This window comes from Strix aluco, chromosome 2 (assembly GCF_031877795.1).
Source record: "Strix aluco isolate bStrAlu1 chromosome 2, bStrAlu1.hap1, whole genome shotgun sequence".
NCBI classification, from domain to species: domain Eukaryota; kingdom Metazoa; phylum Chordata; class Aves; order Strigiformes; family Strigidae; genus Strix; species Strix aluco.
In genome coordinates, this window is record NC_133932.1 from 2,268,309 (window position 1) to 2,290,871 (window position 22,563).

The window sequence follows — 22,563 nt, forward strand, 5'->3', positions numbered from 1 at the left end:
AGGTACGAGTCGTTTCAGCCAGGTGTGGATTGAAGGGGGAGGTGAAGGGGCTACTCACCTCCCCTTTGATTCAGACCATGTTCAGTATGAATGTGCCTGATCCCTCGACGTCATCCCTGTCCCTCAGCTGGATCCAGCTGAGGCTTCAGCTCTGTGCTAGTGCTGAATTAGCAGTAGGCAGGGGCAAAGGGGTGTCAAAGCACAGCTCCTCCTGGATCTTCTTTTGCCTCCTTGCTGCTGGAACTGTCCAGCCAAAGAGACAGGAGAATCTTTTTTAAAGCTACTAAGAATAGAAGAAAACCCTAGAAGGTTGAGAGTATTGGAGACAAAGGCCAGTTTCAGAAATAAATGTTGACTGTGCTTCAAGTTCTTTGGGGGGAGTTATGCTCTGCATAAGCAGCATTATTTTCATGGATGCTGAGTGGGAGCTGTGGGCTTTGAGGACAAAATGTGCAAGTGTGGCATTGCTGGGGACAGAATCCACAGTTCAGGAGACGATGCACCCCTGAGTAGCCAGTGGTTTGGGGCACCCTTTTAGCTGTGAGAGATGTTAGATTCAACTCCTGCTCAGCCTGTTGCTAGCATCAAGTCATCCACTCTTCTCCTCCACGCTCCTGCTGCTCCCCTTCCACGCTGCCTTCTCTCTAGCTGAGAAAGGATGCTCCTCACCTTCCATCCTCTGCGGCACTGTCCTCCTTAGGCTGTGAATCCAGATGGGGGGGGGGCGAGGGGAGGCTGGAGACTTTCCCTGCTGCATTTGTGGCCCAGCCCTGGTAAGGAGGAGGTTGGCAGGAAAAGGCCACTGGTAACATGGGAGCTAAGGGCTGGTTCAGAGGTGTTCTGGGGGCTCGTTAGGCGCTATGTGGGAGAGACTTCCAAGGGGAGAGAGTGTACTAAGAGCAAGCGGATTGCGGCTGCTGTGCTGCCACAGCTTGCTGCTGTCAGCACTGAGCGTGGCTCTGGCTGCACCAGGACATGAGTGCGGTAGCTCAGCCCCCAGCTCCGTTCCTCCCTGCCTCAGTGCTCTGTGAAAGACGCTCCCCTTCAGCGGTGCCCGTTCTTCCCCACGAGACGAGTTATTCAGCCCTCTCTCAGCTTGTCGCTTCCTCTCGCAATCTGCCTTTGAATGCAGCCAGATGGTCTGTGCTCGCCCACACTCCACGCAGGCACCTTCAGCTCCCTGCGCTTGGATATCACGCTCGTCTGACCTGCTGGGGGTCAGGTCTGTCACCGGGCTCTGGGAGATGGACGGTAAACGTGTGGTAGAGGATGGCTGTGGGAGGTAACGTGGGAGCGACGGTTGTCTTCAGACCCACACCGAGAGTCTGCTCCACAACCTGGCTTGCGTGGGCAGGGAGGCTCTCTGACCACGTCCCTGTGAGCTCTCCGCATGGACAAATTCCCGATGCTAAAGCTCTGGAGCCTGCTGCCGTGCCTGGGCACCTGAGCTGTCCTACACCACTTCATCTGCAGTGCTTAGTGCTGCCCTAGGTCCTTAACCCTGGGCTTTTGTCTAGTGCCACTCAGTTGGCTTCTGACACAGCCTGCACCAACAACTCTGTTGTGTTCATTTCACGTTTGGGTTTATTGGAAACTCTCAGTGCATATACAGGTTTTAAAAATTATCTGGTACAATGGATAACAGTAACTTGTCTTCTTCCTGGCATTCCTCAAGTGCTCCCTGTACTGCCAAACGCTTTTGGAGAGAACTTTGCCTATCTTGTTGTGAGGGGGAAGTGATTCCAGATTCCTGCCTTATGCTGTTGCTAAGACAAGACATACAGTACCTTAACGGCATTACCCTGTCTGCACTATGCTGCAGGTTAAGGTTAAACAGTGATTAAAAAAGCTTTCATTTTAATCAAGTCAGCCTTAGCTTATGTAAAAATACAGTCTGCCTTTTTCTTGGATTTTGGGGGTTTTTTTTGAAGTGCTGGATCAAGTGAAGGCCCAGGCAGACTTGCACAATACATCCTTAAATCCTAGTTTAGAAAATGTTTAAATGACGAGAAGATGGAGGCTCATAAACTTAGGATCACCGCTTGCCACCAAAATCAAAGCACTGTGTTTGTGAGTGGGCCAGTGCTGTGAACTAGGCAGTCCCTTGAAAAAGAATCCAGGTTTTAGATTGTCCATATGCGATGCTGCAATCTGGATCATTAGCAAATAGGATTTGCGTAAATAGCTCTTCCCTCTCCTCCTCCCATCCAAACTTTCCTGGCACAGTTAGCCAGAAGCCGTTCTCTGCGTGGCCAAGTTGGCAGTAGTGGTTGGGGGTCAGCTGGCAGTCAGCTCTGTTTGCGCTCTCGTCAAGCTGCGTGCCCCGACCGAGTGCTGGCAACACCAAAGCACCAGGTTACTGCTTAAAGAAAAATCGGTGCAGTTCAGTTCTGTGTTTGTGATGGAGGAGGATTCATGTCAGTGCTGCAGCTCTGCCTGTGGAAATGGCCTTGGCCTGAAACACAGCCTGGGCCAGGCTTTGGTTACGTAGGGCTCACTGCCACCAGCCAAGACACTCCTACGGAGACTTTACCCGAGGAGGACCTTGTGGGGAATAACCCCCTGAAGTGCAAAGAGAAATGGGCAGGTAAGTTTCCATCTGTGCTTAGTTTACGACAGCAGCGACCCCAGGAAGCTTCCCTTGGCTGTAAGACCCTTTGCGCTGGACAGGACTTCCCTTTGGATTTGTTTCAGTCAGCAGGAAGAAAGCACTGAACAGAATCAGACTTTCTGTCCCCTTTCCCAGTCTCCTTGGACTCTTTTCTGTCATGTTTGGAAGTCGGGGAGAATTTCAGCTACTCTCCTGCGTAGCTGGTTTCTTCTTTCCTCTCTCTCCCTTTCCTTTTTCATCAGTAATGGGTACTGCCTCCAGGCCTTGAACGCATTCAGCACGAGTCTCCTTAAAGAAAATGGGGACACAAAGAACAAAGTGACAACATGCAGATGTGTGCATAACATAACAGGTAATCAAAAGATTACTTCTGTTTAAGGGGGAACTCCCCTAAAATTGCTGTGGGATTTGTCCTTTCTGCTGCTAGTCGGGGCCGTGACATGTTAAACATCTGCATGCAGACCATTCCATTAATATGTCCATCATGCCAGGGAAAAGTAACACATTGCTCTTCTCTGTTTCTTCTCCCCCAAGAATTTTGCTCCCCCCTCTAACAGGATTCATTAGCTGGTGTTTGCTTAGCACTCTGAAGGTAAAAGATGTTTCTTGAAGAATAAACAGGGTCTCTGAAAGCAGTTTCTTCAGGAAAAATGCAAGCTCGTTTGGTCCAGCCCAACCACTTGGGAGTGCAGGCAGCTGGGCTCCAATTCTTACCTGATTTTAATCCCCCCACCAAAGGTGCCTTGCCCTGGGTTCCCACAGAGGCAACAGGGAGCAACAGTCCTGTCTAAAGAATAGTTTGCTATGGCAAGGTCTGAACTGGCCTTTTGCCAGTCAGTGGGGGATGAGGTAATGAAGGACAGGTAATTATGCTCCTAATACAATGTCATACATAGCCTGAATCCAGTCTCTTCCTGGGTCTGAATTTTCCCTGGTTCTTCCACTTTGCTGGCTTGTTGGGTTAAATGGTGCACTGTTCTGCTCTTAATGACCCAGCAAGCTAGAACAGGTTCGCTCTACCACATCAGAGGTGATTCAATTTAATTCCTCCTCCGAGGTGCTGCAGATCCTGTTTGGGCTACGCACATGCGTGCAGCTGACATGCTTTCACGGTGAGCTAGGACAGCAGGCTTCTGTTTGCTGCTGAGCTTTGACAACAGGTTTTTCTTCCTGTTAAAATGCACAGCTAACGCAGTTATGGGACAGTGAGCGAACTGGGTGCGTCCAGCTCCAGTCATCGATGGTAGAACTGTCTGCTGCAGTTCTCACTGCCAAGTCAGGCTGATGAAAGATTCCTTAAGTAGGGTTTCTAGTTGATCAGTTTTGGATTTGTCAACTAAATCATCTGCTGTGGACAAACAATACAGCGTGTAATTCCTGCACAATCATTTGGCTTGCTATAACTGTACTTAAAGAACCTCCCTAAGGCAGCTTTTAACAGAAGCTGCATGGCCAGATCTGCTAATCAGCTTACAAAGTTTCAGCTACTTATCTGCTTTCACTGTACGCTCTTTCAGCAGCTTTAAAAGTCCTGTGAAGGGTACCACTAAATTTCCTTTTCCAAGCTGCACGGAAAATTCTTACCCATAAACCCCTGCTGCTGATGTCTGTGTATATCACAGAAGCAAAATACCAGCAGTAAAGAACCTGTTTCACATGTTCTTCGGGAGCAGATAATCGACCTGTCAAAAGCAGTCTCTAAAATAATCTATAGGGTATATTAAACCTAAGTAAAAAGAACTGCTGACAAGGGAGTGCACTTACTTGTTACTGTGTTCAGTAGCAATCTTCAGCTTCTCCACTAAGGTACTTTTTTCCTCCATGATCAGATCAAACCACGCCCAGAAGTACTTCCTCATGAGCCAGGCTGCATGGAGGGTACTCACCCTCTCCTCCAGAGCGGAGAGATAATCCTTGTACTAGGGAAAGAGGACAGAGAAAGAGGTGAGAATGGCTTCTTTCCCCCAAGCCCCAGCCCAGTAAGCAGAAACAGAGACTGTGGTGGTGAAGGGTAATGGCAACAGGAGTGGAGGAAAATGAGCAGGGAGCAGGGTGAGAGTGTGCAAAGGTGGAGGAGAAGCACGTAGGAGAGCGTCCTGGGTGGAGGGGAATGATGGAGAGCTGGAAGAAGGTCTCTGAAGAAGGGAATGATGTTGCTGGAATGGGGACAAGTGTAACTCGGCAAAGGTGTGTGAAGTGGCACTGTGGAGAGGGGAGGGCGTGGCAGCAGCTAGCTTGCTGGGTATTATTTCTCTGCTGTAGTGCAGGCAAACCTTTCGCCAGTTCCTGAAGCCCCGTCTCAGCAACATACGGAAATAGAAGTCCTGAGCCCGAGACACCTTCTCCATGAGGCTCCCCTGGGTGTCCCGATGCCAAGTCATCAGGCATTTCCTCTGCAGGCCCAAGCAGTGGTGCCTTTGTGCCACCTGAGTAAAGACAGCAGAGAGGGCAGCTAGTTATTTGGACTAGTGACTAGAGAAACACAAAACTACAGAAAATCAGGTGCACTAGAAAATCACCTCAGCTTTTTGGGCCCCCCAAAATGCAGAGTCTGACAGCTGGAATAATTTACAGGACAGGTTCCTACAAAGAGGGGTCAGCACAAGGAACAAGCCCAGTCTCTCTATGGGGCCACTGCTGCATCGCTTCTAGAGAATATCCTTTTGGATTAGATGCTCAGTTTAACCCGAAAGCACGTTAAAGCAGAGGCAGGGCCTGTAACAGTGTAGTCCAACCCTGTCCATAATGCTGACCAGCAGGGTGGACTTTCAGAGCAGCTGCTCTTCTCCTTCCTCCCAGCCGGAGGCCTGTGTGCATTTGGTCGAGTCCTGTAAGTAGCTGCAGTCCTAGTGACTTACTAAGCTTGCCAACTTAGCCCTGGGCTCTGGCTAAGTCTTCAGGAGACGGCTGAGCGTTATTAGCCCACCCCTGATAAGGCACGCCAATTCAGTCATGTATGGAAATGTTTCATTAGCAGGATCTGTGTGGCAAGGTCTCCAAAGCTACCACTTGCTATTCTGCACTGAAGATGTGGCCAGGCTAGAACAAATGGCTGGATTATCACCTGTGGTGTCCTGCCCTTAGCAGGGGCCAACACTGCACGAGCAGCAGCTCCAGAGAGAGGGAAAGCCCTAGTGATGGGCTGGGATTAACTACTATAACTGCGGTGGCTTGGCAGTGTCTTACTGATTAATTTTGCTGTGGAGCAAGAGAACTGACAGGCTCATGTCACAGAATTTTATTTTTTTTTTTTGGCTGTATCATGCTAAACTAACTCCCACTGTGTTACTGGCATCAAATCATGTGGCAGTTAGTGCTGCAGACGAGTGGAGGCTAACAGAAGATGACTTCTTATTAGATTGAAATTCGTTCCTTTCTCTGTCCTTTTGGTTCCTGTTTAATCAGCTATAAATACAGATGCCACCCTTGTGGGTTTTTGATGACCTTTCATGATTATTGTCAGATGGGCTGATTTAAAGAACTAATATAGGGCATGGTGTGCAGGGAGAATTTTTGCTTTTTCCATCTCTACCTGGCTTAAGAGCCCATTAAGGTTGCTGCTAAGTGCTGTATCTGTTCTTTTTCCCTTCCTCCCATGGCACCAGTCCTTTCCTTTATCCTCAGCACTTACCACCAGGTTTTCCTTGGTTTGCTCTCTCAGCCTTTTCCATGGCACCATTCCCAGCTTTCTGAGCAGAACTTTCTCATAGTGATCTCTGGCCTTTTTTTGGAGCTGCTGCTCTTTCTCCTGCCTCCTCTGCTTCTCCAGCTCTTTCTACGATACAAAGAGCAGTAGTTTTAATTCACTCTGGATAAAGACTATGTTAAGCAATAATAATAGATTGTCATACTGGAGCTGCAGGTCCTGATCTGACAAGAAATAGGGCTCTGCATCATCTTTAGCAGTGCAGACCAGACACGACCCCATGTACTAGAACCTGTGGTAGAAAGCAGAAGTCTGTCTTGAAAATTCATCATGGAAGATGATGGTATTTCTGGACGTTTCCTTGGGCCATGTATCGGCACGTGGCCTTCCCTCAGCACTGCAGTTTGGTGTTACTGCAGCAGACCTAATCTGTGGGTACCAGCAGTGCTGATGTAGCAGGAATCTCCTTCTGATGGGTCTTCATCAGCGTGGGGAGGGGTGCTTTGGTGAGCTCAAGGAGGGCAGCTTTCTACGTTTATAAAACTAGGTTGAGAACGTGTCCAAACATGATTCTGAGTTTACACACGGACCTTAGCACTTAAACTAACCTAAATAATAGGGGAGGGATAAACTAACCTAAATAATAGGGGAGGGATGTGGGTATTATATAATTGTACAATACTACTTTTGACTGAGACTCAGGGATGAAGGTCAAACATCCTAAAACACTCAATCCAAGTAGAACAGTAGTTGTAGGTCAAATTCCTGTAGGATTTCAGATGTTATCTGGGTTATTAGCACAGCTCACTTCCAAGTAATAATACTGAAGTGGGGCTATTCCTAGGCTAGCTACAAGGAGAGGATGCTTCTGTTCTTCAGGTGGAAAGTTGCCCTTGATGTAGTCAGGCTTGTTTACTTTTAAATCATATGTGTGTGTGACTGGTATCGTGTATGCTGGAGGGGGAGCCAAGTGGAAGGAGCAGCTTGAAAGTACGCTGGACATGCTGTCCCTGTGGGGGCTTACGTGGCAATACCTCAGCAGTGAACGTCCACCAGCTGAGACCTCTGGTCCTGCTGATGAGACAGAGACAGTATATACTTCACAGTGCGTTTGGCCCACAGCCCTGCCCCTAACGTTGCCAAAAAGGGGGAAGGTGGTGAGTCTAAGCAGCGGGTGCTTTGCTGTGGAACTCTGTGCTACTCATGAAGACCTTCAGTTCATGTTACTTTGGTGCTGACTGAGTGCTAGTGGGTAAGGGCTCTTCTTCCCTATCCCTGCTAAAGGGGAAGGAAACAGGTGAGGTGTTTGGTCACCAGCTTCTGCTGCCTTCTCTCCTCCCGTCGTTTTTGCTGCTGAGCTTCTTTTTCCTCAGCCTCCTTCCTCTGTCGTGCTTCCTCTTCAGCCTTCAGCTGGGCCTTGAAATGGAAGAAGGCAAAATTTAGTTTGGCACGTGTGACCTTTTCGGAGAGCGCAGACCTCTAAGCTTTCCCAGTATTCCTCTAATATTGACCAGCACCTGAAACTTCAGAAGGAAGCAGACTTTGTCACTTACGAGACATGATCTGTGCTGGACAATGAACTGTGGAAGGGAGAGGAAGGAGGGACTGTTCTTTCTACTACCTATATATATCTATATGTCTTTCTACTACCTATAAATATAAATATAGGTCTATCTTTGTCCTAAGTCATAGTATTTGCCCACTCTTCCCCTAAAAAATTTAAACCATACACCAACTTATTTATTGATAACTTGATTGCTGAAGTCAGTTCTGAATCCCTGGGCACTGCTCTGAAGTTTTACTTCTACATGCAAAGCAGCATTACAAGCGCCCAAACATTTCTTTCCCCAAACACTTAAGATCAAAGAAGTTGTTTTACTTCAGTACTGGTCATACTTGGCACAATATCCTTCTCTGAATGTTTATCTACTCCCCTTGCAAACCCCACTCTGCTTTCATTTCCCAAAGCTTTTGCTCTTGATGTATGCATCAAAGGCCTAAAGCCCAGACCAACCATAACGTGTGATTGCTATGACTGTGCTTCCTGATCTCTACGATCGTGGCAACTACAGCTGAGGAAACCAAACCGGGTGCTTGTCTGTCCACTCTGTGGTTAAAGTGTTCTCTAAGGCTCGTTTCAGCCTCCTGTGTATGTGAGTGCACCTCTCTTGGTTGGTGAAGGAAGAAATGCTGGTTGGTTTAGGACCCCAGTTCTGAGCTTTCTAATCCTAATGCAATTTACTGTCAATGTTTTCAGGAAGAGCTTAACGCCCTGGCGCTAAGAAGGCTCCTCTGTTGGATGTGCATCACAGAATTTGCGTATTAACTACGCAAACATTGTCAGCATCTTTCCTCTTCGACAGAGATTTGATAGAAAAAGATGCAGGATTTTTACTAGGTGAGACCGAACGTCCTCAAGCTGCTCATGACCAGACAGGAAAGGCAGGGGAGGGGAAACCCAGCGTTGCCAGGTCCAATCAAGTGGATCTCTGCAGGCACTGCCAGCCTTCCCATCCTGGGGTAGGTGTGAAAGAAGTGCTGGGGGTGCTAAGGAGGCTGCTTCTAGAATTGCAGCTGCATCAACATGAAGTGTCTGCCTGTGATATGGCAGGGCTAGTGCTGTCCCTGTGTGCAAATGCAGCAATAACCACTTCTTTTGACGTGTGCTCGATATCTGCTTTCTCACAAGCTGGTTTGGATAAAGGGCCTTTTCTTGGTCCCTGACTCTGGGGTTAAAACAGCATTTCCTGTAACTGGAATGGTGTGAAAGAGACTTTATTTCATCTTCCACTTCCCTCACCAATTTTTCCTCTTCTCTTTGTTGTTTGGCTGCTTCTAGTTTCTTCCTCCGTTCTGCCCGCTGAGTTGCTCTCTCCTCCATAGCTACAGAAACAGAGGACATAAGGCTTAGGGGAAATGACCATAGGATAATGGCAGAAGTTTGCTGAACAAGGATGACCACTCTACTGCCAGGCCCCCGGTGACCTGGCAATGCCAGCACAAAGGGACTTGCTTTCTGCTGCCTCCTAGGGCTGGCAGTGTCATGAACAAGGAACCCATAAATGTTTATGAGATGACTCAGGACTGCCCCGATTAGATTCACACCACCCTCCCTGGTTGGCAGTCACAGCTATGAGGCTCAGTTATGAAAGGAACTGTGTTCAGAGGTTTTATCCCTGTCTCCCCTGATTGAGTGCTGAGGCTCTGGGCACCTGATTCAACAGCAATTCCTGTGAGGTCTCCAGGAAGCTCCAATTACGTATTTAAAGAATAACTTCATGATGGAAAGCATCCCTGCCCCAGTGACACACAGGTACGTGGTCCCACTAGTGAGAAACTACTGCTTAATGCTTCTTTTGGGAGATAAATTGCAATGGGGTGATCTTGCTGGCTATCAGCGAAGGTGTTACAATGCTGACGTGACCACACAGAACATGCAGTGGTGTTGAGAACCCATGATCACTGCTTCTGAAGTCGCACAGGCTGAGCACTCTGGGGGGCATTTAAGTGTTTCAACCACAGTAGGTTTCCTCAGATTTTTCTTCTCTTCTTAGCTGTCCCAGAATTCTCTGCCAATGGAAAATCATTCAGTGATAACTTATTCACTGAATTTTTTCGGATCTTCAAACAAAAGCACTTGAGTGCTCTGAAAATACACTTACTGTCTCTGAAGTGTACAGAGTTCAGGCAAATCAGAGTGAGTGATGGCTTGGACTAGGTAGCATAGGAGCTGAACACAGTCAGTTAATGAAAAGCAACTATTAATGCCCAACTATCGTGGCCAAAAAGCTCTGATGATCCCAAAACTGTTAATTGCAATACTCCTATTCCAGACAACCCTTCATGCAGCCTGTGACCACCCACTGGTCGATATGGAAGAACATGACCATGGGATATAACAGAACCTGCTCTTAATTCACTGCATGAAAAGGCTGTGCTGCACGTTTAACGTGTATGTGCTGTTCCAGTGTGGCCAGAGAAGGGGAGATATCTCACAGAAGGTGGGATCCTTGGGTAGGCACTTAATTCCCTTTGAAATCTCAACACCTTTGAAATACGAAGTTAGATGAAAATGACTGGTCAGTTTGTTACTTGGATGCACAATGAAGGGAATAGGACTGACAGCAAAAAAACCCCATAGAGCTTCTCTCTCTGTGTCCTGTCACACCAGGAACGATTACAAGTATTAGGAGTAACCGCTACCACAGTGTACTAAGCGTGGACTTGAGGGGCTTGCACTGGCTCAGGTTTTACAGATGCTTGATTTAGTTGTGAAAACAGCTCACCCTCACAGCGCTGGCAGGCTGGGAAAGAGAGTACTGAGAGAGTTTTACTTGCATACTGTCATCAGCCAGCAAGGCTGAGGCAAAGAAAGAGGGAAGTTTCCAGACAAGCTGTTGAGAAAAGTGTTCTGGAATAGTCTTTGCTATCTAGAGCAATACCTTTCAGTATGGGATGAGCTGAGGTCAGCTGGCTGGAGGGCCTCCTGCCTTGCATCACTGCCTTTGTGTTTTCTGGCCCATGAGAAACAGGTGGACTGTGAAAGGAAAGAATAAAGAAATTCATCAATGAATGTGGTCAAATGATGTCTCACACCTATGGCTGAGAAACAGGCCTTGTAGTTTCTGTTCTCCATTGTGCTGCATTTTCATTCTGAACCTGTGATACACCTTTCTTCTGCTTGAGATGGGATTAATGATGCATCCTTGCAAAGCAGCCGAGTACTCAGGGCTGCTGCATGTTCTGAAATACCGAGGGTGACACTCTCTTTGTTCCTAACTAAATAAATCCCTGCTGGTACTGTGTGTGACACTCTAGTGTTGCTGTTTCTAAGTGGATCCTCTATGGATCACATGGTGTCGAGCCACTGCAAAAAGAGAGAAGGATGGAGAACTGCAGCCAGCCTGATACTTGAGGCTAAGTCACAGGTGAGAGGAAGAGCAGATAGTGCCAGCATGACTGAAGTGTGCCTGGCAAATTCTGGCTCAACTTGAGTAGGAATGAGACACGCTGACTAATTGAGCCTGCTTTATTGAGGGTATGTACCTCAAATGGGTTGTATTCTTGCATCTGGATTGTTTTTCCCTCTTCGGTTTCTCCTCCCTGGTTTGTGAAGCAGAGCTGTTAAGTGGCTGGGTTACAGCCGTGGCTTGTGCTGCCTCTTCTTTAGCTCTGCTCAGCCTCTGATTTTCCTGCAGTTCAAGGATCAGCTCTTGCTGCTTCCGAAGCTGCTGCCTCTGCTCCTCAATCAGACGTCGCTGGAAGGCATGACGGTGCTCAAAGCAGCTTCCATACACAGGAGCTGTCTTTGGACCAGGTGCCTGAAACAACTGGGGGACAGTGGCTGTTTGATTCCTGTACACAGTCTGGTCCTGGGCACTCGGGGCTGCATGTTTTAGGGTCATCTCCCAGGCAAATTTGGGTTTTCTGTAGGAATGAGATGTGTGAGCAGCATCCCAACAAGAGTGGTCTCTGGTCTGGTCAGGTTCTTTCTGTATGAGGCAAGTTTCAGTTGGCTAGGGGGGAAAAAAAACCACAAAGAAATAAGGAAAATTTGGCATTGATTAAAACCAAGCACTCTTCTGCCCTTTCTACACAGCAAGTGCTTCTTTAATGCAAATCTAGTAAAATGCCTGAGAAGTAGGGTAATCTCAGCTATACAATTGATCCAGTTCCTAGCCAGGGCAGAGGGGCCCTGTTACGCACAAAATGGGAGCCTGTGGGAAAGAACTGTTAAGGAGCTGTGTGCCATTTCATAGGGAGGAAGAAATCCTGATCAGGCAAGAGCTGTGGCAGGAATATATCCTGACTATTTCGTTAGGGAGCACAGCTCAGGACAGCTCGTTTCTCAGGGGTTAGCTCCTCTTTTGGGGAATTAGCACACTCCCTTTTGGACTGTGTTGCCCCCACTCAGTGCTCAAGACAGAGGATAAAGGAAAAAACAGTTGTTGAAGTGATCTACGTGGCTGATCTACTGGACAGTCCCTTTTCAGATGGAAGAGAATTCTACAGGGTGCTGCTTCCTCAGGCCTCTTCTCCAGCTTTGATAAATATTATCATGAAACTGGTGCACAGTGGGGAATGAGGCTGTGCCTTTTCTGACACACGGTCTTTCTCTGGAGAGGCATCAGATGTAAGGTCTGCTGCCTGATTCCTAGGTCAAACCCCGAATTCAGTCCAGTCCTTTCAGCACAAATTTTACCAGTGCATCAGAAGATAAATACAGGCCTACTAGGATGATATAAGCACCGTAGGAAATCAACTTTTGCTGACACTTAAGCACACGATAAGCTTGATCTGTGATATGTGTGTGTGAGGTGTCATGCTGGGATCAGGCCACTGCTGTGGTACAAGTTTTATAGACAGAAAGGAAGGGCAGGCTCTGACCTGATAAATGACCGTTTAAGGAAGCAACCTCTGATTCTCCTCTCCTACCTCCTTGTGATGTGCATTATCCTGAAACAGCCGGTGATGACTTTTTTCCCCCATGCATAAAAGCCAGAGAGCTGCACTGGCATGACAAAATCTCTCGTCATGTGGTCAAGCGTTATTCTTTTTAGTCTAAGCAGGCATCAAAGATGTAACTAATCTCTCAGCAAAAGTGATCTGGGGGTGGGACACTCATTGCGACTCACAGTGCACAAAAGGTTGCTCTCTGGCAGCATTACAGATTGTTTTTAAACATCGTCCTTCACGTTTGCCTCTGAATTTTAAAGACTTCTCAACAGCTGCAGGCAGGTATTTGGGGGTCACCCTGGGAAAGATTCCTCTGGGACAATGAACTCTTTATTTCAGATTGCACAAAAGAAGTACTTTGTAGGAGTACTGAGATGCCAAAAGACAAAACTACATGGGAAGGATTTACCTTGTTCTGCTGCAAATCTTGATGATGGTTTACTTCTGCTGTCCCAGGCTTGTTCACCTCCAGCGGCCTGTCCGGAGCGCCCTTCCCCAGTGACAATGCCTCCAGCAGCTGTGCCATCTTTCTCTTCGTCTCCTCCCTCTTGATCTGCAGCTCTCGTTTTTCTGTCTCCGCTCGGCTCCAGCGCTGCCACGCCAGAAAGCAGCAGCGCAGAAGCCGTCGCTGGTTGTGCTCCACAGACAGTTGTGTCTTCCTGAATGAGAAAGCATTTGTGTTATGACAGGAGTGAGACTTCTGCCTGAAACAACTGCATCAAGTACAGCAGCCCAGGCCATGGCATGAGGCCCTGTAACTTCCTGAGTCTTTTTGTCACTTAATTCTGAAGGCCCTACAAAGCTGTACAGAGTTTCTCCAAGGAGGAGTGGGAGGGCAGAAAGGATGCCCGTTATTTTGAAGTAAGTTTCCCTAGTTCACGTTTTTCTGTGTCATCCTTGGGCTGCAGGATAGGTGCAGAAGAGTTATCCTGTTCCCTTGCCAGCTGCAGAGGGGGAAGCAGCAGCGTCTCACCACACAGCCTGCCAGACACCTGCAAGAGCAAAATTTTCTCTAGCTGATAGGAAATCCATCCAACAGCCTCCTTAACGAAAGGCATTGGCCAAAATGATCTCTGCTGTACGACTACTGAAATAGGAAATAACTATATTAATCAGGAATAAATACAGCACCTCATAGTCTCTGGGCTCCAGAGCAAGGGTGAGATTTCCAGGAAAGACACCTACCGAGAGCGTGAGAGGCAGGCTTGTTGGGCAGTGCTAAAGCTCGTGTTTATCTCTGTCCTCCTTTTCATCCGTGCCACAACACCTCCGTCAGACCGCAGGCGATGTAGCAATTTTCTCAGAAAGCTACTGTTCTTCTCCTGCTGGCTAACTGGCAAGCCCCTTTTACAGTCCCTGATCACTGCGCTGCCCAAGTACTGCTGCAGCAGGGGGAATTCCACAGGGTAGGGTCACTACCTGTTTTGATCTTGGAGATGAACTTCCAATTGCTGTGTCTCCTGCTCTACTTTCTGGGCCCAAGTATAGTTTCTCCAGGCTCGCAGGGCCTTCAGTTGGCATTTCCAGTCAGCAAGGGCTCTGGCTTTTCCCATTTTAATTCTGTGCTCCAGAATGACTTTCAGCCAAGCAGAGAAATGTCGTTGCATGCACTACAAAGGGAGAGTTTCAGAAAACCAATGAGCAAGATACAGCCCGTCACACAAATGCTGATCCTTTCCACCCTTCCCCTCATCTGACTTTGCTTTCTGAGATTGTTTTTAGAATCCCCACTTTCAGCAATTATCTTGAGGGTAAAAAAAAATAATGCAGAGCATGTGCAGGTCTTCTACAAAAAGCAGAAAGAGACTAGAAAGATAACATCATGGGGCTCTATGCTTTTCAGTGAAACATACTTAGTTCACCAAGTGTAAAGGAATAAAATGGGTGAGGAACACAGACTTTCTAGAGGCAGGAAAGACATTTCAAAATCTAGAAGATGTCTCAGATGCTACAGGTAAGAACCCTTCTGTGGAGAGCAGTTCACAAATATATCCATGGTCCACTTGTGCTTTTTGTTTTTTTTAACTTAGACAAAAATCAAGACACTTCCTAGAGGGAATTTATGACAAAACTGATGCTCACCCTCCTTCCAGTAGGAAGCCAAAGCTTTCCCCTATTGTGTAATTAGACTCGCTGCCTCTGGGAGTGATTTACATTGTACAGAACAGCAATTTGCTGTCTAATCTACCCTGTAATTCTCGCCCTGTCACTGCAGACACTGTTCATTTTGATTCTCCAAGTAGCTCAACTCACAGGACTCAGCTGTTCCCCTTTTGTCATAATGCCTTGTTTTAATTGCATTCCTCTCACCCACTGAAATCTCCAAATGGAGACTTACAAAAAGGACAAAATATCAATGCATTAGCCATTTCTTTCTGCGTGAGGAAAATAATCAAAGTGTCACTATTGCTTAGCTCAGCTAAGCCGTGGCTTCTCACATTATGCCAGCCCTAAATTGTCCTGTGGTTTCATTCAGGCTTATCTTCACAGCTTAGATTGTGCTGGAGAGAGGTTGTGTACTGCTAAACAGTAGCCAAGCTCAAATCCAGCAGACAGGGAGATGAAGTGAGCCATGGGGAGAATCACCATAAAAGCTATGGGATTCTTTTATTAAAAAATATTAAAAAATTCTAGATATCTATATCTAGACATTAACGATGATGACTGCTCTATTGATTAAAAACATTATGTGGTGGACAGCATTCATACCTGCACTCAGGGAAATGTATTCCCTTTGCTGAGACTGCCTGTATAAAATTATTCAGTACAAAAAGATTGCTCTTTAATTGCAAATATTTGATACAACTAAGTGTTTAACCCAGAGCTGACCATGGTATCAGAATAATGAGGGTAAAAGAAGTAAGTTCCTACTAAGAATTACTGAAGTCTGCACATCTGCCTCAAAAGAGCTGTTGCAGTATCTCAGAATATCCTACTGCACCCAGTGGGACTGGATCCTTGGGGAGCCTGTTACTGTGGATGTGCTGGCACGCTTCAACTCCTGGAGACCCAGCTCAAAACTCCTCCCAGGCCCCAGCACTTCTCTCCTCTTTCTGCTCCCTGCTCCTGCACCAGGGTCTGCAAGGCAATCTTTAAAATACCTTCCCATACACACAGTAAGGGCTTCTCAGTACCTTTTGTGTCACTTCCCCCGCTTTTTCCTTCCTCAGGAGAAAAAAAAACCCACCTTGCTCCACTGCCTCCTCTGTACATCTGCCTATTTCTCAGTTGCAGAAGCCTTTATTTGCACAGCTGTCCTGATAGCCACATCTTTTCCACAATTCTAAGAGAAACCTCACCCTGAGTACACTTGAGGCACAAGACATGCTGGGGATGGAAGCTCAGGATTTCTTACTCCTAGTTTTACAAGATACTTTTTGCCCTGCTCTTCTACTTTCCTGGTATCAGGAATGGGGCTTGGAAGAAGTAAAAAATCCTGATAACCAGGACTTTTTACTTCAGTTTTGCAAATGGTAGCTGAGGGCAAGATAGCTCAGAGTCTCAGATAAAGAAGGGTGATGCTCACTCTCTGCTTATTGGAGTGAATCCTGCGCAGCAGCTCCTGAGCCTTTCTCTGTTTCTCATCTCCTTGCTCTTCTTTCTTCAGGACCAGGGCTGGTGATGCAGTAATAGATACCTCCTGCATTGACAGCTTCTGACTTTTTTCTTGTCCCTTCCCCTCCCTGGAAAGTGAACAAACATGCAGATCTAATGCAATGAGGAAAGTACTGTAGCACAGATTTCACTCTCTTTTGGGCCAGCCCTAAGAGAATCACCTCTACAGCTTAGTTGCTGATTATTTAACTCAGCCTTCTTAGAAAAGAGCCTCTGTCATTGCTTGGGGTCCCAGAGATTAAACAGTCAGGAGCATCTCCAAAATATAGCAGGCAGAAGAAAATAGTAAGATTTCAGTAAAGCACTTGCAATGAGAAGATTCAGGATCCCAGGGCTGCCTAAGTAAATAAATGGCATCCCTACAAGTCACATCTCTGTGACAACCCAAGCTCAGCAGAAGCAAAAATCATGTCTCTGCAGAATTCTCAGCCAAGAATGCTCTTTATTCTCTCATAGCAGAGGAAGTATTGTAAGTGCTAGACTTTCAACACAGACTATTCTTTTTTTTTTTTTTTGGTGTACTGGCTTTCATGCTGCATTAGACACTAACGAGGCTGGATGTGGCCACAGAGTTGATGGAGAGAATGGATGGTGGTGCAAACACACTGCTACTTTGTGATTCAGTGTACAAACTGGTAATGGCTGAGGGGAGGCCACTAATGATAAACTCTGCCTTTGACGTTGGTAACAAAGGAATAAAAGGTTTGAGGAGAGTTCGGAGACAGAGGAATAGCAGATGTTTCCTTTGGGACCACCGCTCCTCTTACATTTAGCAAAAGGAGCTGATAAGTGTTGTTCCCGTGGTTCTTTCCGTGCCCCCCTCTCCCTCTTACATTCTCCGTGCTTCTGCCGTGGTGTGCCTCTTCGCAGCCATTGCCTTTCGCAGCTTCACCATTTCCCTCTGGATCTCCTCCTCCTCCTTCTTGGCCTTCAGGGCCTTCCTTCTGTCCTCCTCCTGTGCTTGGAGCCTGGCCTCAAACAGAGCTGATTTCTTCAGGGACTTTTCTTGTCTCTGAAGCTCTAATGCTTTTTGACGCCTCATTCGGTTTTCTTTCACCTGGGAAGGAGGAAATCAGCGAAAGTCAAAGCAGATGCCAAAGGCTGAAGAATTTGAGGTTCACTGTACACTGACAGGGTGAGTCACAATCCACCTTTCACATGAAGCGAGTGACCCTATCCGTAGCTGGCACTGACTGGACTGGGTCTGCTCTCAGACCAGCAAAAAAACTCCATTCAAGAGCGTGAGGTTAAACCAGTGTTACTTGATGGGATCAAACTCAGAACCGACTGTCATGGTGGCTCCTCCCGTCAGTCTTCGGAAAGGGGGAAAACCCGAACAGATGTAGTAAAAGTTGGCTGTGCAAGCTACTGTGAATGGCTAACGTGCACATGGAAACGCAGTAATGTTTCAGCTAAACTGCGGAAGAGTATCCTTGGGTATTTGCCTCCAAGTCAGAGATTATTGCAGGTTGGGAGAGAATACTGGGGAAGTATCAGTGAGCATTTACTCTAATCCTATAATCCTCCATTTTATTCCTTTTAATTGCGCTGCCTTGCCTGCTCACCTGCTTGTGTCTAAGCTCCATGATTATTCGTGGATCTGCACATTTTTGGTTTTCCTTGATGTCTTCAAGTCTAAGGTCTTCCATTATCCCACAGTTCACATCTTCACTCTGCAAAAGATGCTGTAGGTATTCTTGGACAGAAGAACCTTCTAATTCATGTTCCAGATAGCTGCACAAGTCTGAAATGAGGAATTCAGATGATCTCAGTCTCATCTGAAATGAATAAACCCCTCTGTCTCAGATCACAAAGCCTAACGTAATCAAAGGGATCACTTTCCCAGACTGTGAATGCATTTCTGATGAAAGCAGACACACTGACTGCACTCCATTTATCCCCAAAGAGTCTTAATCAGTCTCCCATTGAACACGCTAGAGCAGTAACAACCCTTCGCCCATCTTTTACTGCCTTGCCTCTGAGAATCTCAAACGGCTGTATAAGTTTGACAGGCCTCACAGGTACCCATAAACAAAAGAAATAAAATTCCTCTTTTACAAAGGGAGACATCGAATGGTTATGAGGTGCGTTTGTGCAGCCCTACAGCAAGCTGTTGTGAGAGCTGGGGGAGAAAAACCATCACCTCTGATCTTGTTTCTACCGAGCCCGCTATCCTGGCCTGAAAGCAACTTTTACCTCTCAGTCTGCCAAGCCATGAGGCCTGGCTCCCTTCCCCAGCACACCCTCAGAAAGGAAGCCAAGAACTCCGTTGTGCTCTCACCATCAAACCGCTCATACTTCAGAGGGGCTGCCGAAGGCTTTTCCAGGACAGAGTCAACTTCCTCTTCTCCATCGCTCATCAGCTCCGGTTGCAGTTTGGACTTCATCCAGTTCCTGAGCAGCTCTTGGGCTACAAGAGGAAAGAGACTGATGACTTCACTTGCTTAAAAAATATATGGGTAAGTGTAAACTAGCAAGACTGTCTCTAGGATAGCTATATCGCATGCTGGGAAGGCTGTCTGAAATGACTGAAAGCTGATCTGCAACAGAAAATGGAATAAGGCTAATAGTTCTGTTCTCATCTTAATTTATAAAAGAACAGGAGGAAAAGGTGGCACTTTCTCCCTGTCACATACGTCACAAATGAATTCTTCTCCACCTCATCTTTCCTACAAGATTCTGTGGACATTCAGATCACTTGTATGATTATTACAGCATTTATCAAGGAGATGGAATTCACATGAGGTAATTCATAACTCAGATAGCTTTCATACATTTTACCACTGCACTTGCAGACACTTAGATATTTTCCACACAGCCAGCCAAGGTTGTCGTATGTTAAATACAAAAAGAACCACTGTTTGGACAAATGTTTGCTTCATGTGTACAGGTTAACCTTTGCAAGTACCACAGCTCCAGGAACAACTGGTGAGTCTAGATTACAAATCTGTCAGGTGGCAAGCTTCACCAGGGACTACCTGTACTCAGAATTAAGACTGCAACTACAGGAATGCACCCGTGATGGATTTGGTACCCCTCAGTGAGCTCAAATGCCTAATGAACAAGCGGGTATAAAGTCCTTCATCAGACTTTATTTGCATCTCTGCTCTTCTGTGGAAAAACTCAAAAATTCCTTTTTCAGAGTCCCTGCTCAAAAACAAGGGCAGCTAATGTGGCTGCTGCCTCAACAAACCACCTGGCCTCGCCGCATGCGTGGCCAAGCTGTTGCTGAAGCAGAACGCAGGGTGGGGACCTGCCAGGCATCAGGAGCAGCCCCACGAGCAGCTGAGCCATCCGTGCAGTGAGGATGGGCAAAGGGCAGGGATCTCAGCAGCCACTGCAGGGCAAGTCATCCCCTCTCAAGGCACACAGGTCATAGACGGGGGAGCAGCTGCTCCAGATCTCTAGCTCTAACACAAAATGAAGATGCTCCCATTGAGTCCTGGCAAAAAAGGCAATAAAGCCTTTTAAAAACTTCATTAAAAAAGGGTTTTTTGAAGAAAACATAAATCTAATGTTTACTGTCCTTCAAATCACTTTTGTTCTCTTTCATAACCTCTCAGGCCAGCTCAGGAACAAGGAAATATATCTGATAACAGAAAGAAGAGAGAAAACCAGCTTATCACTCAGGGAAAGGTTACTTTTTTGACTGGGAAACATGAGCTCCTCATAACTGGAGTAAGAGAGTTTTGGCACTTCTCCTATCAATACCTTTCTTTGCAAAGTGGACTACGTGTAGTTAATATCATTAAGTATTCTAATACTGGATTCCAGATAAAAGGCTTTCAGTTGAGCTGGGAACAATCCTGAGGGATTGGTAGCTATAAAAGGGGAAACCCTAGCAGAGAAGAGCAAACAAAAATAACAAAGAAACATAAGGAAAGCAAACAACTTTTCCACCAACTGCAAAGCCTTTTGAGGCACTCTGCTGTATGATGCATTCAGACAGCGCGCTGTAAGCAGATAGGTGTATTCTGTGCTATTAGCTGAATCTTTGATGATTCCAAGTGAAAAAGCTGACTTCCTGTATGGAAGCAGATGCCCTTGAGATGTGTGTTCACTCCATTCCTTAAGGCTCACTTTTGAGTCTTAAAAAGAATGGTTAACTCAGTTTTTAAAATCCTGTCTCCTATCAGCTTTTTACACTGCCCATGTACTTCTAGCACTGATGAGTGATAATTTCCCTCTTTTTTTTTTTTAAATGTACTGCAGTTTTATTTTCAAATTTCAGTAAGCACTTGTAGTTGCAGGCATTACAAAGGGAATATTTAGTTAGCTAAGTAGCAAGGAAAATTTTGCATGGGAATCAAAGCAAAACCACACAATTATTCGTAGATGTGAAAGTTACACAGAGCAACTCCATTTTCACATCTGGCCTGCTATCAAAAATATGTCAGGTAATTTCATCCGGTTTATTATAGCCCACTAACTTGCATTTCACCATACAGTGTGTCTTGAAGGGCAGAATTCATCCTCATTTTGACCAGGAGACAGAGTTTATCCTTCTCTTAGGTATGCTAATTAAGATCTACCTTAAACTCCAGCATTTGATTCTTCTTATGTCTTTCTCCATTAGATGAAAGAAACATTACTATGAACTGTTTCTTACAGTCTCAAGCTTTTCAAGAGCCTGTTCAGACCAGAACCATGATGCTGGATCAAGAACAGTTCATTTGATGCAGATGGTGGCAAGCAGTATTTCAGCTCACCTTCCTCACAGGCCTCATGATCTTGCAGCTGTTCCACGGTTTCCAAACTTGTCACAGGACCACGAGGCCCCTGTGGATACCTTGACTTCTGAAGGGAAAAAGCTTCAGAGACAGCATAATTGGAGGCTTGGTCCAATCGCTTTAATTTAAAGAAAGGAAAACATTTATAAGGATTGCTGGATATTAATTTTTAAACTTTCTATATCCAAGTTTGCCTTCCAGAGAGAGCAAACATCAGTAGGAATGTAACACAAGACAACATGGCTGTTAAAAGAAGCAGATTTCTTTTGAAACCAACTGCTCGATTAACTGGAGAAATTTGACTTAGAAATCATTAAGTAATAAGCATTTATTTTGCAATTAGTGCCAATCATAGTGACTGGAGAACACAGGGAGAATGCAAACACGCAGCCCCTGGGGGCTAGATGGAGACTTGCTGAGCTAGTCCCTACCAACCACTAACTATAAAATTTGGTATCAGCATGTTGTCATAACCAGGCTGGCCATTGAGTGATTTTCTGTCCCACATTCATCTCTCCGAGGTGTAAGTGGTCCTGGTGTGTTACTATGTGTTTTCACACGTAACACATGTCACAAGACAGCCCGCATTTCTGCAGAACTTCCTTCCCTTTGTGCTAGGGCAACCAGAGCTGCATCAGGATGCAGATGCACACTCCAACCTACTGCAAGAAGCAGGCTGAGGGTGGGAGCACAGCGGTGCCCAACGAATCAAAACAAAGGGAAGTTCACCCTAGAATTCATTTTCCTTGATCTCAGGTGGTTGCAGATGCAGGAGATGGTGCTTGGGGTAAATCTCTTTGCATACAACCTGCATGAAGTCTTGTGCGACCCACGAGTTTTACACATAGCAACAAGGTACCTTACTCTTAGTGTGCTAGTTACTTCACCTTGATCCAGTGTTCCAAGTTATCAGAGTCACACTTCGGCTGGAAATAAGAAAAAAAATAATTGTTGCAACCACCTGCCTCTTCTTTTTTTTGAACTAGAGTTTAACGCTGCCAAGCTCAGCACCCTTCGCTCGAGCGCAGCGCGGACTCCCTGGCACGTCAAAGGGCCGCTGCTGCTGCAACCCGCCCACAGACCTGGGAAACCTCTTTTATAAGCCCGACCCCGCTCCTAAAAGTGGCCGGGACCCCTCGGGGCCGTGTGGGGTGCCCGCAGCTCACCGCCCTCTGGCCCCGCCGCCATTTCAGCCGCTGGGGGCGCGGCGGCCGCGCACGGCCCCTCACCCCGAGGGCGCCCCCTAGCGCTGCCCGCGCCCCGCCAGGCCCCGTTACCTCCGGCCTGTCCCCGGCGGGGCGGCGCCGCCAGCGGTACAGCTGCGGCCTGGGCCCCGGGAAGGCCGCGGCCACCGCCGCGAGCCGCCCGCCGCGCTCGGCCCGTCCCGCGGCGTCCCGCGCCGGGAGCGGCTTGGCCGCCATGGCAACGCGGCTCCCCGCCGGCGCGGGGCGGAAGGGAGGGGCCTCCCCCCACCCCCGCTTCCCGCTGCCGGCGCGCGCTGATGA

The 22,563-nt window shown here is 47.0% G+C and overlaps 1 protein-coding gene across 1 annotated transcript; it reads right to left on the minus strand.

Annotated features, from left to right (window-relative positions):
* Nucleotides 1-1,561: 1,561 nt before the first annotated feature.
* CCDC191 (coiled-coil domain containing 191) lies at nucleotides 1,562-22,484 on the minus strand. The gene is made up of 17 exons (XM_074808265.1): nucleotides 22,336-22,484; nucleotides 21,946-21,984; nucleotides 21,038-21,176; nucleotides 18,610-18,738; nucleotides 17,894-18,072; nucleotides 17,162-17,385; nucleotides 16,240-16,396; nucleotides 14,133-14,323; nucleotides 13,123-13,372; nucleotides 11,304-11,773; nucleotides 10,700-10,794; nucleotides 9,058-9,140; nucleotides 7,572-7,673; nucleotides 6,243-6,386; nucleotides 4,885-5,037; nucleotides 4,376-4,530; nucleotides 1,562-2,899 (listed from the first exon to the last, which is right to left on the minus strand). The coding sequence occupies exons 1-17, from the start codon at nucleotides 22,477-22,479 to the stop codon at nucleotides 2,767-2,769; spliced, it is 2,787 nt and encodes a 928-aa protein (XP_074664366.1). The 5' UTR covers nucleotides 22,480-22,484; the 3' UTR covers nucleotides 1,562-2,766.
* Between the last annotated feature and the right edge of the window lie 79 nt (nucleotides 22,485-22,563).